Source organism: Vidua chalybeata, chromosome 4 (assembly GCF_026979565.1).
Source record: "Vidua chalybeata isolate OUT-0048 chromosome 4, bVidCha1 merged haplotype, whole genome shotgun sequence".
Classification (NCBI taxonomy): domain Eukaryota; kingdom Metazoa; phylum Chordata; class Aves; order Passeriformes; family Viduidae; genus Vidua; species Vidua chalybeata.
In genome coordinates, this window is record NC_071533.1 from 15,822,981 (window position 1) to 15,839,304 (window position 16,324).

Sequence of the window (16,324 nt, forward strand, 5' to 3'; positions counted from 1 at the left end):
GCTAACCAGCCTGGAAAATGACAACTTCTGTGAACATGAAAGTCACTTCCACACAGCACTACATTTTCTTATCAGAGTTTATTGTTGCACTTCAAATACCATGCCACTATCAGAATAATATCTATTTTTTATTTAAAAAAAACTCTGAGAAAAATGTTTCCAGCAATTTTCATTCAATGTGAATGACAAAGAGTATTACATCTATAAACATTGAAATATCTATTTAATTTCTTCCAGAGGAAGTTTCACATTTTTAAGCAATGGAAAATGTGATATTCTGTACAAGATAGTATGCAGATCATCCAAACTCATTCTTCCTGCACAAGTAGAACTGGGAAAATGTCACAGGATTCTCAGGAATGTTAGCTCAAATAATTAGGTAATTTCTGATCAGGCTCTGTATTTACACCCCAAATGGTCAATATCTGCTCAGAACCACACATTGTTTTTTAATGGCACTGATGGCCACATAAAGCAAATTTCAGAATTATGTTTATGAAAATGAAGATGAAACTCACAAAATCAAGCAGTTGTTGAAGACATCGCTTGTGCAGTTACCTACCAGGGGAACAGAAACCATGGCTATGTTAGCAGTCACAATGAAACATCTGACTTGGACTAGCAAACAGATTTGTTGTAACAAACCTGTTTTTTTAAGAGTATTAATACTGATAGTGTACTTCTGGAAATCAAACACTGATTGCAGGTAAGCTATGAACAGAAGAGGTTACACTTTGTTAGGTAACTCGTGTGGTATGACTTGGTTACGCAGCTGTACTCAGGTGCATCCCGTGACACACTCAGCTGCTGTCTGCATGCTGTGCTCAGCCTCCTCCTCCTTCACCAAGTTGGCTGCATGTTAAAAGTGCTTTTTAAAGGTTCCTGTTAAATGTAAGAACACATTTCAATAGAATAGCTCTGGAATAAAACCCCCCCAGCCCTCATACCATCCTTTTACAAACAACTAATAATCCACCCAAGGCTGAGGGCATGCACGTGGAGGATTTATTGCCCCAGTACCTCATGGTGACCACAGATGGGCTGTAAAATTCCCCAGGGGACAATGTGACCAATCTCACCACTCTGTCCTTGACTGCCCACTCATTCTCAATCTATCAGTGCTTTGCTTTCCCAGGGCAAGAAGACAGAGAGGGAATCTTTAAAACAAAGAATGAACTAGGAATGATGCTGAAGGCCATTCCTCCTGCATGTAGGAGGCACTCCGCCTGTGTTCTCACCCTGCAAACATCAGGCACTTGACAGCACCCAAGGTTTTTCCCATTTTCCTCTATTTTATAACGCTGTTTCACTGAAGAACACTGAGTAACTGAGGCAGCAATGCACAACAGGAGCTTTATGCAATCCCTGCATTTTTAAAACATTTGAGTGATGTTACACTAGGTTGTATCAAGAGTAAAATCAATCATGACAGGATGAAAACCCCAGGTATTTTCTCCAGTTATTCAATTTAACTGTAACAAATCTATATGGATGCTTGCAGGATGCATGAGCAGTCCATGGCATGCAGAGTATTTGCTTTTACAGATGTTTAGAATCCAGAGTGTTTCTTTTATCAAATAAGAAGTACTTTAAGAGAAGTCAGCTTTTGAGACAAATCCATACGACTGAATATTTAGAGTAAAATGAAATTCTCATTCTAATAAATAATAGAAATGTTCATCTTAAAAAATGTCTACTCTAGTAGGTCCTTATCCTTAATCATGCATATTCCCTTAGTAAAAATGTGCTGTGTAAAGAATATTGTTATATACAGCAGATCTGTCTAGATTTTTTTCTTTACAGACCTATCAAAACCATGTATTACATAGACAAAATCAATAAATAGTAAAGATTACCAGTTAGAGGTACAGTAAGGATCTCAACATCTGTTTTGTATTTAGGGAATAACAGACTAGTTTCCATTCCATTACCTTGAAAGTTAAATTGCATGATTACATAAATGTCGTAAAACAGCACTGAGACATAGGAAGTTCTTCCACCATCTGATGCATGTTTTTAAATATTCACCCTGAAACAAATGATGAAAACATTACAGAGCTCCTGTATAAAGGCTTGCATTTAGTACTGTGGTTCTTTTTTCTTTTCACTAACCCTTCATGCCTTTAGAAACACTCAGAGCCAAAGTTCTGTGAGAAGCATTAAGGCCACACTTCGCTGAAGTTTCCAATGATCTTCCTCAACTTCTAAGCACTATTAATTACACTTTATCTCATGTCTAAACTGATGCATTGAGAGATGTATTGTTGAGAACTATCACAAGTATCTGCCTGCAAGGGCAGATATTTGTGTTTTCCCATGATTTGAGTGTAATTTTCTACCATGACTACATACTGTATTTATTTTTGTCTCCTCTAAAGCTCATTCCTAATACTTAATACCAAACATGTTTAATGTATCTGGAAACAGAACTGGTATTTTCATCTGGAAATCTGGTAATTTTTGCAGCTGACGTCATCTGAAGGTTGCAGAAAGATGCTACAATTTTGATGAGGTGGAGGGGGGAAAAGCATAGGTTAAAGGCAAATAAATTAAGGAAAAAATGTGGTGCAAATTAAGGCAATAAAAGTAAGGATCCGTTGCTGCTTTTTAGGAGTTTTTAATTCATTTCAGTGGAGTCACTCCTGACTCAGAGCAATGAAAGCCCAGAGTGCAGTGTTCGGATCTGGCTGCTCACAGAACCAGGACTGAAAGCCTCTTCCTTGCACTGCTCCAGTTTGGGTCACAACTGTTTAGGTCTAATACTGCAACTTGTGTGTTTCACACATCCAATCAAATTTTTGCTCAGATAATTCACATCACAGTCAGTACAAAATCAGACATATTAACTACAGAGACAGAGGCCCTTCCCACACTGGAAGGGTTTGTTGTTACCGGATATGATGACAGGTTCTGTTTTGGCTTGTTTGTGGTTTTCTTTCTACACCAGTGGATTGCAGATGTTGCCGGGTGCATTTGTTGCCAAGCACAGCTAAATGATACATGATAACTGTACTGCTCCCCAGTGTTTGCACACACTTTGGGCATTAGCAAGCTGATTCCAAAGGCAGAAATACTCTGGGCATTTTGTGCTACTTTTAATTATCTTATCCTATGCAACACAATAATCAAATCCTAAGAAAAACTGCCAGTGGTCCAACAAAGGGCTACAAAACCTACATGAGACACAATACTTTAAAACTGATATATAAAAATGTGAATATTTACCATGAAATCGGACAGGTTATGTATCTCTGATGCTTATACCAGTTGTAAATAACTTCCACATATGTGCACAGTAGTCTACAACTCCACAGGCCCAGAAATGCTTATGAGAAAGATTTGGCCCACCAGAGCTCTAAGAAACACATGTATTTTTACAATCCACATGCCAGCATATGGAAATAATTTCTATCCTTTACAGTTTTTGAAGAGGTATATCTTACAAGACCTTCTGGTAGCTGCTGGAAAGTTCAGGTATGACAAGTGAAGTGTGGAAGGAGATTTCAAAACACTCTTTTCCAATGCTATCTCACTTTCTGTAGCTCCTGTCTCAGCCATGATGGCAAGGGTTGTCCCAATTTGTGGAGGAGTTTTGACAGTTCCACATTGTGATCTCTGTAGTAGCTCGACAGAAAGGCCCTGCACTGATGGATACAAAAGGAGAGGTTTTTATTTAATAAAATGCTGTACTGCAGATGCTGTGAATTCGAGGTTTCAAAGTTGGTTTGACCTGTGTGAAAACTTTACTTCCCTTAAGCAATTTACATTATTTTATGCTACCTACTGCATGCAAAGAGCTGAAATCTGAAAGGTAATTTCAAGGGAAACAAAGGTTGTCCAAAATGAACACCAAAGTCAAAGCAAAATTTGATTCTACTCTTAGTCTTGTACATTTAGAATCACAATGAAGGTAATGGAGATACTTCTATTACACTGTGATTGAAATAACAGCTACTAAAATATCTTTGTATGTAGACTTCTATCAGTTAGCAACCCCCATTTTAAGACTTATTTAGAGTTGAAAAAGACAAGAGTTTGCACAAACACAGTCTTGTCCTATCTTATCTCTGACCAAAATCCTTTTCACCCAATGGTTTTGTATTGGTACGACTCTACTGAGGTGAAGTTATTTATAATTTAAGTACTGTGAGGAAAAAGTCCTTGGTACATTAATTCTTACTGCTGTTCAAACTGTAGGTTTTTATTTGCATTTTAGGTAGGCTAAATGAAATGGCAATGCAAGACAGAATCTACATGAAAGTTACAGCTAGAATAGGAGACTGAACTGCCCTTGGGTACAGGCTGCAGCATTTGATCTGACTGAAATTTCCCCATTTGAGCATTTGTATTTTTGTTACAATTCATAGGAACAGAACCTAACCTCTCTTAAAACTGGATTATAGGAGTGCCTGCATTACCTGTCACAGTCTAACTTGTCTCATAGACAAATACACCTATCTGATCATGACTGAGAAGAAACTTGCACTGTGGAACTTCTGCTGCTTAAGTCTGTAAGGTCAAGGGGACAGGACTTCAGGAGCAGCACATTTAGTTTCCTAAGGGACGCCAAGTTTTAGAATTTGTGGGGGGTTTTCATTGCTACAGTTTTTTAATGACTTAATCTTCACATTTGAAATAAAGAACTGAATGTCTATGCAGCCCACAGCCATCTTAAACATTTCCTTTGTAGGGAAAGGTAGCCAAATAAGTAACTCCTACTTAATTTTGTCTTCTCTCCCTTCTCATGATTTTGCTTGTGTCATGTCCTGTATGCGCCAACTGAATTCCTGTACAATGCCAATGAAGAGCATGGTTTACCTCAGAATCCATAGCAGGGTATTTTCTGCCTTTGCTCTTCCCAAGGCACTTGGTTTTTCCTTCTTCCAAGAGCTGACACCAGAATCCTTTATGAGAATCAAACCTGAAACAAACATTGGTGGAGTAAAATTTGTGTGCAACCAAATCTAGGAGGAGTCAGATTCCAAAGGAGTGGATGTTACATTCCTGACTGATATAACTGAATCTGCTTTTCAGCTAATGCAAAAAATAAAGAAAAATTATTCTATTTGCTTTCTGTTTCTGCATATCAGCATTCCATGTTCCATTTATGGAAGTAAAATTAATTTTGATCCATTCAAAATTCATATGCAATTCTCACAAAGCAGCACTCTGTCTGTCACAGCTCTACTTCTGTAACAGCCAAGTGGCTCAGTGAATGATTCACAGAAAATTTAACCCCGACTTGTGTTCTGTACAATTCACCCTACCGACAGCTCAAAGAACTATGAAGGGCTTTATTCTGCCTTTCTAGTGAGCTGACTTACAGATTAGCTGGTATTTTAGGAATGTAGGAATGTGTGAAAATGATGAACTCATTAACTCACGTTAGGGCTTCAGAGTAATTATAATGAGGAGAGACTCCCAGAAACTTCTGTACTTCATCCATTACGGTAGATGGGTCACTTCTCAGCTGCTGTCCATCAATAATTAGCAACTACAACAGAGAAGATAAATGGCAGTTTAATTTGAAATTCATTATTTCAGGCTTGCAACTGAAACTTTCACCTCTGTAAAACTCCTTCATCATACGGAGAGTACTGCCCCAGGAAACAATAATGGACCCAGTCTCAATTGTGATCATCATTAATGACCTGGGAGCATCTTAATTAAATCTGAAATTATATTGCATTGGAAGCTGTTGTGACAACAGAGAAATAGCAGTGAAGGATCTAGAAAGATAAGAAATACTGTCAGGAAATTGAAAGAGACTGGGCCAGCTAATAAAATATTATACTAATGGCTACTACTTTTCCAGATAAAACATAAGGCTATCAGGGCTGATTCTTCACTATCACTGTGGGACATAAAATCTGGCAAAAATCTGCATGACAATGCATATTATTCAATATTCATGGGTTACTTGTGGAGAAAAGCTAATGAAAACATAATGAGGAGAATTTCATTCAAGAGGATACTACAGCACTGTGCATCTCATGAAGAGAGATACAATGCTGGCTGAAAAAAGAGTATGTGGAGAATAACAGCAGCTAGATGCATCGGAGCTTCCTTGGCACACTCCAGGGAAACAGAAGGTGCAGACTCCAGCCAACTTGTCTCAGCTACAAGAGTCCTGGATAAACAGAAGGTTGGCATTGCAGCCAATCTCCCTCTAACTGTTGGGTGGGGAGCAGTGCCAGACACGCTGCCAGTGTCACAAAATTCCATTCCAGAAATAAATCCCCAAGGAGATAGCGATCATGTGATAGTGTCTGTCTGGTCTGCTGTTATCATATGACATTCAGGGCTTAGGATGTGCAACTTTTGAGGTTTGACCTTACATGGGGCCAAAGGAGAGTAATGATTTGTAGGATATCCCCGAGATCAGCAGTCAGTAGGCAAGACTTTAACAAAGGTAAACTTTTAGGACAGTATATATACATATATATCTATAGGATGAGGATGTCAAGGGTTTTGTTCACCTGGTAAGGTGGGAAGTACGTGAGCCATCTTTCAATGTGGGTAGCATACCATCCAGGTGCCAGGCATCTCTTCTGGAGAGCTCTGAGCTCAGAGGGGGCTCGAGGGCCAGCTGTGATCACCTGATAGAAGCTGAATTTCAGAGCTGCGGGGTCTTCGTGGGATCTCTGATGCTGTAAAAGAAGTGACATTGCTGGAACTTTACAGACCACAAAAGTGGGGAAACAAGGCAAAACTGCTGCTCTTACTGACAAAAATTTTAGTCTATCTTGTATTTTGAGCATGAACTAGATAACTGTGTCTACATACTAATTTCTGTATGTGCTGATTACATTAATTAATTAATTAATAATTTTTATATGCTTGCATTATAGATAACTTGAAAAATTGGTTACTGGTATTTTAACCCTTAAAATATGACAGATAGCCCATGGGTGATCACAGATGGTCATCTGACTATATGGATATATCCTGAGAGGATATACAGAGAGGATTCAGGGTGGAAACCTGGCCTGGTGCCTGCCCATGTTCTCCCAAGTGCATACCTGGTACCAGGAATACGCGCGGTCGGACGGGTCAATGAGGATGGTGATGATTTTGGCCTTGGGGATGAGGGAAGCAGCTCTCTTGGGAGCTTCCTCAGAATGGAAATAGTTGGCACTTTTCTCAAAGAGGAAGTCAGTGGTGACATTAGAAGGAGTTGGAAAGAAATCCATGTACCTGGGAAAGCAACATCATCCTCAGAACTACTTAAAAATCACAAAAAGGCTGATAAATCTGTTAAGCATACTTTAATTGTAGAGTACTCAATTAAAATATAAGCCTAAGTGCAAAAAAAAAGAAAGCAAACCAAAGCTTACATTGTATATTTGATCATATTTTACTTGGTACTAGCTTGCTTCTCACTACATGTAACTAGACATTGCAGCTATTTTTTTTAACTGGATAAAAATATTACAGTATTTATGTATTTTAAAATTTGCAAGTTCTCACTTTTCAGTCAGAACAAACTGGTGAAGACTAAAGTAGAAATTGAGTTTTCCAAATCTGGCCTTTTGCTGACACCAATTGAAGTGCAATACTGTAAGAAAAAGCTACTTAGTATCAACCAGAATTGCTTTCACTGAGAAGAGGCTGTTTATATTGGGAAGATGCATTGAAGCAATCCCCCACAGCTTCATCAGGTAAAAGGTTTCTGAGCAGTGACAGAATTCACTTATTTTTCTGTGAGTCACATTTTTGGGGAAAATTGGGTTGTAGTTGTTTTAGAGTTTTTTGCAAGCTTTCCACATCCGTCATGAAGTTGTAGTTAAATTCCTGCAATTGCTTTGTCATATAAGGACTTCTCTATCCCTGGCCCTCAGACCACTTTTCGTTATTGCTGGGGAAAACAATAAATAGGAAATTTTGGCCATCTTGACTTTTCAGTTAACCTGTATTGAGAAAATAAATGTTATTTAAACAGCCTCTTCTGAAGATCATGCTAAAGGACCGAGATTTCCTCCAGTGCTTAGACTTTTCTCTATTCATACAAATGAGCTACTTCCAATATAGATGACGTGCTCTTGTTGGCTTTGAAATTGTAAGCACTGAAGTCAATGGACTTTTATTTCCCAGAAGTGTTAGGGCTGATTTGATGAGAATGATGAAGCTGAGAAGGCTTTAGAGAAACTTGTCCAAGAAACCTGTAACAAAGCTTACATAAAGAAATGCAAGACTGGTCTGTTTAGACTTCTGCGTTTTAACAACAGCAAGATGAGTTCTCATCTTACTATTCTACCATGTCTGTTGGAAGCCTACAATTTACATCTACACTGTTTTCAAAAGGACAATACTGAGGTTCTGAAGGCTAAAAGAACCCTCTTCTGCTTCTAAATTTGGCCCTGCTCTAAATCCAACCTTGGACAAAGACTACGAGTCAGCTCACGGATAAAGCCCTATCTCCACAACTGTAAACAAAATTGAACTGATTGCTATTTGTGATTCTTGCAGGAATCCCAGCCAATTATTGGAGTAATGAGGAGAGCCCTTGTATCTAATTACAAAGTGGCAAGCTCATTACAAGCCAGCATTGAAACACACTATCAGACTAGCTGGTCTGAGAGATCTGCCAGCAGACAGAATGCAAATCAAAGAATTAGGCAATTACACCAACAGGGAGTTCTGAGGATCTGAGACTTAACTGTGGGAACCTGGCAGGAGTGGTGGGGCACAGAGTGGGTGCTGTGGTGAGAACCTGTCAAAGGGCTGTGCCTGCTTTAGACAGGCTGACCACTGTGAGATTTACGCACCAGTGCCACATTAAGATGAAAGTAATCCGACATGTGTGTGGCAGCCACATTGTACCTGCAGCTTAGGGAAGCAGATAAGGCAGGAGGAAAGAGAGAAGCAGCACATTAGTTTTCCAGCAACATGAAAACATTGATTTTGTGGAAGAAGGGGCTCGCTGTACTTTAGCTGCTCCATCAGCATGGAGCTGCTCTGCCTCGCCTGCATGTCCTCCTCACTGACTGCAAACACCTCAGCAGCAATTTCCCACTGCCAGTCATTCATCCAGCACCTCTCCACTGGCACAAGTGGCTGACTCACCGCCCTTCCCAGCAAGAATGTGCTGCAGCAATTACGACTCTGGGAAAACACGTGGCGTACAAATAAATTGGATCTGATGGGTCTGCACTGAGATCACAGAACAGCGTTCACCCTTTTCATTTTATGGATGAATACAAAGTCAAAGGCAATAAAAGTATTCTCCCTTATACTGGGGGCAAAATGAAGAAACATGACAAGAAATCAATAATCCTTCACTGGTGCTCCCCAGCCACTACAGCATGTCACCAGCTTTCATGCTGCAGAGCTTTACAGTGCAGCACTTTGGGAAAACAGAGGAATCAGGAGTGACCTTCAGGTGCAGCTGTGCCTGGTGATTCCCAGGGAGCCACAGTGAACGTGGCAGCAGGGACACAGGCCCTGTCTCAGCACCACTTAATGACCCACACAGACACATTCTCCTAATTACCTGATCTTTAAAGAACATTTACAGAGGCTTTCCCTGCCCCCATTTTTTATTATTTACATTATTGCTACTGCTATATCCTATTTAAAGGAAGAAATGCCTCTTCCTGATAGTATCTTTCTTTTTCTCTTAAGAAATAAGATTTCCAACAAGAACATAACTTTTGTGTCCATATATCCAACTACCAACCATTACTGTCCCACTTTCAAAGACATGTGTAATGAGAAATACATCATTTTGTTACTGCTCTGCACATATCCATATCTGGATATTTACAAGAAAGCCTCACAAAAGTTAGTGCATTTAAGATATTCTGTAGTAAGATCATTATTCATTTGCATTTATTTCTCATTTCAGAAAGACACTGAAGGTTATTTCTTATCTCACTTTATATATGCACAGTTACCATTACCAACAGTAATGTCATTTTTCTATTGTTCACAATATATAAACTTTTATATTTATACTAATAACCCATCTTACCAATCAATCCCCCTGTGGTAGTTATTTCTATTAAAGAACTGTACCTCCTCAAAGGTTTTTGGGCTGGGGGAGTTACTAATGATGGAAGGATGCATGATCAGGAACAAATACAAGGCTGTAGTACCTGCAAATAGGATAAAAGTCCAAGATTTAAAATAAAAATACACACACATATATTTTTGGAGGGATCTTAGCTGCAGATGGGACTAAATCAGCTTTATTCAATTTCAATTCACTGAGGGGATGTTGATTTATGTCACCTAAGATCCTGCACTTTCTGAGCTTTTAGAATTAGGACATTTAAAGAACTGTAACTAGTTAATATAGAGTAGTTAAAACTGGAGTACCAGTGTTGAAATCTGTTTTTCCAACTTAAAATAGTCATGTTTCAAAAAATAATGATTTATGTATATGAGACTGTCACAAAAATAATTTTAAAATGTTGCATTCAGTAGCTTTTGGGGATTGGTGAAGATGAAAGGAATTTTGCAACTTTCTGATTACAGAGAAGAAAAATAACCATTGAGTAAATTTATAAACTAGTGCAATCTTGTAATGAAAACTGTCCATTAGGAACTTCTTGACTTGAAAAAAATGACAAGAAACAACAAGATTCTATAAACAAGACACATGCAAAAATTTGCAATTCAGAATCCAACCCATTTGAAAGATGTCTCTGTCCTGTCCTTTTCCTTCTTCCACTTTGACAAGAGCTTGTCTGTCTTGTTCACCTCTTTATCAAAGTTTACTCATTTTGACATAAAGCCCCAAAAAACCTGACACACACCTGAACCCTGCACTTTCAATTTGTACTGACTGCTGTTGTAACTCACATCATTAAGGTTTATTTGCATGGTATCTGAACATAAAAAAATGCTGTTAGGTGATCAATATCTCTACACAGCAGCCTGAATCAGCAGTGATTAATTGTTTTACTTATTTGAACTTACACACAGCCTATCTGGTTGGAATAAAAGAAAATCTCACCAGTTTTCTGGGGTCCTACAACCAAGAATTTTGGTAACCGATCACAGGTTTTTTCCTTAGACCAGATATCTTTGTGTCGTTTGTCATCACAGGGGTTCTAAAACAGAGAAGAAAACTCAGAATTTCATTGGCAATCACATTTGAAAAGGTTCTTAAATTGCCCTTATATATAAATTACCTATTTTTCACCCATGTACAAATATTCTTACCAGAAATTATGATTTTTGCTTATGACCAAAAACCAACGCATTCCAGAACTATTCCAGCGATTCAGAATGGTATTTCCAATGTAACCAGGTCAGAACCTGATTTGGTGAAGTGTCTGGAATTTATTTTAAGGGGAAGCATGTTGTAGAAATATATCCTACACATACATAATTACCCCATTCTTGTAACAGCTACCACACTATATATGCTGCATTTTAAAACTAAAAGAGTAAGTTGATTATGATTTAAGGCTTTCTATTCACAAATACACATTCTGATCTTCCAATACAAATCAGTAGCTAATATTAATCTTTAATCTTTGCTGCTTCACAATTGAATCGGTTTAAATTTGTTCTGGGAATGTTACTCATAAATAATTTTTGACATTGTTGTTTGGCAACACTGCACTGAGATGAAGAGAATTATCTTCACGTACCCCTCTGAGGTTTAAGAATATATACCTGTATTCAAAATCACATCATTTATGGACAAAACACACCATGTCTTAGTCACTGTAACTTAAAAATGTCTTTTCTAAGTAATTATAATTTTTCAAGTAACTTGGCTACAGGCTAATTTTCATTTTTAAAATTATTGTCTCTTAGTGTTATGCAAAATCCTTGACATTTCTCCCCTCTAGTTCAATGTTTTATTCAAAACCAGCATGAATTTCAAGATGCATATTTAAGTACAAATTTGCAATCTCAGACCCTAAGTTGGCAATTCAATATTCAATGCTGGAAAACATTTTAGTAAGCAAGCTTAAATACATTTTTATGTTTGATTTAGTAAAGTTTGCTCCTTAGAGTATTTCCACCAAGCCACCTTAATAAGATTTTATTTGGGTTAATATTATCACTGTCAGGACTCAGGTATCTACAGCTTCTTGGCAAACTTCCTCCTTGGGCAGCTCCCAGACTACCGTGAGTAACTTCTGATGTATCTCATCTACTTTCACTTGGCTAATTAGGGTATCCATGAGACCATGGATATGCTCTTTTCTCTTTTTGGATGCCCTCTTCTCCTTACATGCTTGGAGAAAAACTCATTTCTTTAACTGCTAGAAGATGCATATAAATCTGCCTGTCAAATGCTTTATTCCTGTTAGTTCCAAAAGGAGAAGAGAAATAATACAACATGCACTTGCCTGCCTTTGCCCACATTTTTAAAGGCAAGTAGTGTCACAAATAAAACAAATTAGAGATAATTTTAATTACACATCCTAATGTATATAAATTTCATGGCCTTTTACAAGCAACAGGGACCACAATCACATTCTGAAGCTTCAGTTGCCTGTTTTATGGAACTAATTTAGAAATATACTGCTCTTCTCTATGAGAAACTGAAACAAAGAATTAAAAAAAAAAAAAAAAACACCAAGACAATTTTTCTCTGGTCTCTTGCTCAGCCTTCACCTGCCAGAGAGGGTCCTTCTGCTCAGGGAATAACTCAAAATACTTGTGAGCCAGCTGGACCGGGGGAAGAGTTTGCAGTTTCAGGTTTGTCCAGGTATGAACGAAGTTGGCCAGATTCACAAAGGTGTACAAGCCCAGACGGTCGTTCCCATAATTAGACAAGTGTGTCATGAAGATGCTGATCTGTGGGAGACAAAATGAAGAGCCCACCTCGAGTCCTTGCATCACTAGATGGCAGTGCAGCCCAAGGTAATGTAAATCTCATTTGCATTTTGCTCTTAGAGCAGCAAGCCTTTGGATCACATTCACACAGCCCTTACTACCCTGGCCCCTCACTGAATTACATCCTTCTCTCAAGTCAACTCAATGCAAGCAATGAGGAAAACGCTGGAGCAGGTCCCATGAGCTCTGTGAGCTGCAGGATGTGCAATGCTACCCTGGGGTTGGGCAACACTGACAGCACCTTTATGTGCACTAACTTCATGGGATACAGCAAAAACAATGCCCGCTGCTTTACTTTAATAGGAATACAAATGCAATGTTCAAAACATAATTTCTGTTTTCATGGAAGAGTAAAGAAGCCACAGACTAGAGAAGCAGCTGAGCTCTATTGCTGTGATTTTAATCTCGTGGCTGCAGGTCTAAGTTTTCTACAGTGCTCATCTCTTCTACACAGGTATTCTGCAAGCACTGGCCTGACACACAAAACAGTCAAAAATCTGAAACCTGAGTACTTTCAAGTAACTGTGCATGGAATTTTCCCAAACAAAAAACACCAAAAGTTTTAAGGCTGCTGGTATTTTACTTTTCCAGTATCTGACTATGAAGGTGATACCCAAATACACCCTCCCACTCCAGCCCGTGCTCCAACTGCACTCCCAATGGAAACAATGCTTCCGTGAAAGTACCTCACAGGAAGGGTATCTTTGGATACACCTAAATCGAGCTGGTGAACAGAGCAGGAATACATAGACTGCAAGGATGAGCTCTCTGGGACTGAGGAAGGGCTGCAGACAGAACCCCCTGTTTTCTACAGTGATCCCTTTCCAAGGTAATTTTTTATTGATGCAACAGTTTGCTCTTACACTGAAATCTGCAAACCCTTGCCTCTCCACCAGTGATTTCTTTCTTGAAGTTCTTTTTAAAGTAGAACTCTCCCAAGATAAACTCTCCAGACTCATTTCCATTAAAAAATTAGAAACATGACTCTTTTTATAAATAAATCTGCTAATACCATGAATGAGCAATTTCTATTTAAAGTAAAATCTGATGTAAGCCACTTCAAAAAAAGAAAAGCTTATCATAGTCATAATGCTGAAATTCATTCAGGAACTGAAGTTAATATTTTGTAAAGGAATTCTAGTCCTCAGCTTAAAGAAAGAAAAAAAAAAATAATGAAAAGCTGGTATTTACTGTAAAATCAGAAGATACAGACTGCTAAATCACTAGGAGATTATCTTTCTTTGTGGGTAGGACTGAGAGTGAAAACCCTTTCCCTTTAGTCACCTTTTCAAGTTTCTTTTTTCATTTCAGTTCACAAAGCAGGAACAGAGCACCCACAGGACTACGTTGTTCTCACTAAAGTTACAACCAGCAGGTTTCCATAAAAAAGGTTAACCTGCTTTCCTGACAGCCCCTTTCTTTCTTACACATGAGCTGACCTCTGACATTTTTAATGTCAATTCACCTCCTGACAACTCCTTACCTGCCAACAGCTACTGCACTGCCATGAAAGAAAAACCAAGAGAAGTTGAAAAGATTGCTAGTTCATGGAAAATATAATTACTCTTTCCCTGAAGAGAATATCACTGTAATTTCAAGAACGTTAGTACAGGCTGAGAAATTGACTGGACGTATCATCATAAATAATTTCCAGTATATAAAACTGTGTCAGTGAAGGGGAAAAATTACCAGAGACCTAAGCTCCCATTTTAGCTATATATTTTTAAGTCAAATATCTCATGGTTAATTATTTACAGCACAAAGATGATCAAATGCTGATTGAAAACTTAAATGGCTGAATCTTGTAAAGAAATCCCTACTTAGCCAAGCAGATACATGACTTTACATTGTAGAAAAAGACTCTTCTAGGTGGCATCATAAATATCACAGATCCGCTAACAGGGATGGTGGACCACTCCCCACTTCCCCTTCCATGTGTGGGAACACACATCAATCCCCTTCCATCTGCAGGTGGTGCCATACTGGGTTTATGATGCGTTAATTTCCTCTATCATACCACATCCTGAGTCATTCAAACAAGTTCTAATTAACAAGAATCATTATTCTTTCTCTGCGACTAATAGCATGCTATGCTTCTAAAGAGTTACTCTCTTGGAACCACCAATCAAGGAGCTCTAAAAGGAATCCTTTGTGGCCATCTCCCAAATGGCCATAAATAACATAAATAAATAACATAAATAAATAACACTATTAAATAAATAACACTCATAAATAACACTATTTGTTCAAAAATCTTCCACCTCTGGGAAATGCTGTAAAATACAGACAGAACTTAATATATTTCCTTATTCCTTCTTCAACAGGGAAGCAGCTGTGAATAGATTTATATTTAACAAGCATTTTAACCTCCCCTTCAGATAAAAAGAGCTTATTTGATTTTATTATTTCCAGCACTCTTCTCAAATAATTTCTTTCAGGCACCTCAGCATTTTCTTTATTTCAGTGCAGAAGGATCACCCTTTTATAGCTGTTCCTCATAAACAAACCATCATCTTGGTTGCACTTCAATGCACAGTCTCCACAGGATTTAATATCCTTCATGAGGGAACTGAAATGGAATGCAGACAGTTTTTAAAATGATGGTTTGGGACTAAATCTGACCTCTGGGCAGCAGCTCCTTTCCTGCTCTCACCTATTTTCAGATCAGAGCTGCAAAAGTATTCTCCTGTGCCCTGCCTTCTCCTTCCAGCTTCTCTTCAGGATTTTCTTGTTCCCCAGAGTGAAAGGACAGAGATCTCTTTCCCCAGTCCTGATTTTATTTGGGATTCTGACTGGTACTGCAGAAATGTAGGGAAATGAGAACAAACACTCAGGAGAAAGCCTTTATCTTTTTGACTGATCATTCTATACAGTGTATTTCCTTACTACAACATATCCCAGCTAGAGGCAACAGCTTTTAGGTCAACAAACTGGAGTTGAGACCAAGAAGGACCTGCTGCTATTAAGTCATGTCTCAGGAAAAGATGAACCAGCTTGATCTAATTTATGTATCAAGAACAGAGAGATGCTTGACAAACAACTTGCACAGAATGAAACAATGCAACAAGTCACTCAACTTCTAGTGATGGATGTTAATTGGCTGGGTATTTTAAAAATTACTGATCACTACAAAATCAAGATTATTAGGATGATGCACCTATTGAAATTATACAACAAGGCCACTACTCAAACTAAGCTTCTGGAGTCTTGGTAACAGCTGACAAAACAGAGGTGCCTGCCTCCCAAAGGAATGATATTACCACTCCCAGGAGTGACTAGCCCTTCCTAGGGCTCCTGGCTTCTTCCTCTGAAGTCAAGGGGTCTCTCTTAAGCTGCCAGGATCAGACTCCAGAGCAGAGAGAAGACTTTTTTGTCAGACATCAAGTGCAGCAGTAAGGGAAGTGGAGGGAAGTCTGAGACTTGCAGGACACTGACGATCTTGAAGAGTTTAATTATTTTGGCATTTCAAATCTAGAACTAGAAGAGTTGGTATAAGAAAAAACAGGTAATGAACACTTAT

At 38.5% G+C, this 16,324-nt stretch overlaps 1 protein-coding gene across 1 annotated transcript in view; it reads right to left on the reverse strand.

Annotated features, from left to right (window-relative positions):
• Window positions 1-81: 81 nt before the first annotated feature.
• The window catches only part of LOC128787331 (bifunctional heparan sulfate N-deacetylase/N-sulfotransferase 3), a 45,183-nt gene continuing 28,940 nt past the window's right edge, over window positions 82-16,324 (reverse strand). Inside the window, exons 6-13 of the mRNA XM_053941387.1 lie at window positions 12,583-12,765; window positions 10,961-11,057; window positions 9,974-10,097; window positions 7,023-7,197; window positions 6,480-6,650; window positions 5,385-5,494; window positions 4,819-4,921; window positions 82-3,644 (exon numbers count right to left, since the gene is read on the reverse strand). Coding sequence (XP_053797362.1) covers window positions 3,525-3,644; window positions 4,819-4,921; window positions 5,385-5,494; window positions 6,480-6,650; window positions 7,023-7,197; window positions 9,974-10,097; window positions 10,961-11,057; window positions 12,583-12,765 — 1,083 coding nt within the window. The 3' untranslated portion in view covers window positions 82-3,524. The remainder of the gene's footprint in view (window positions 3,645-4,818; window positions 4,922-5,384; window positions 5,495-6,479; window positions 6,651-7,022; window positions 7,198-9,973; window positions 10,098-10,960; window positions 11,058-12,582; window positions 12,766-16,324) is intronic.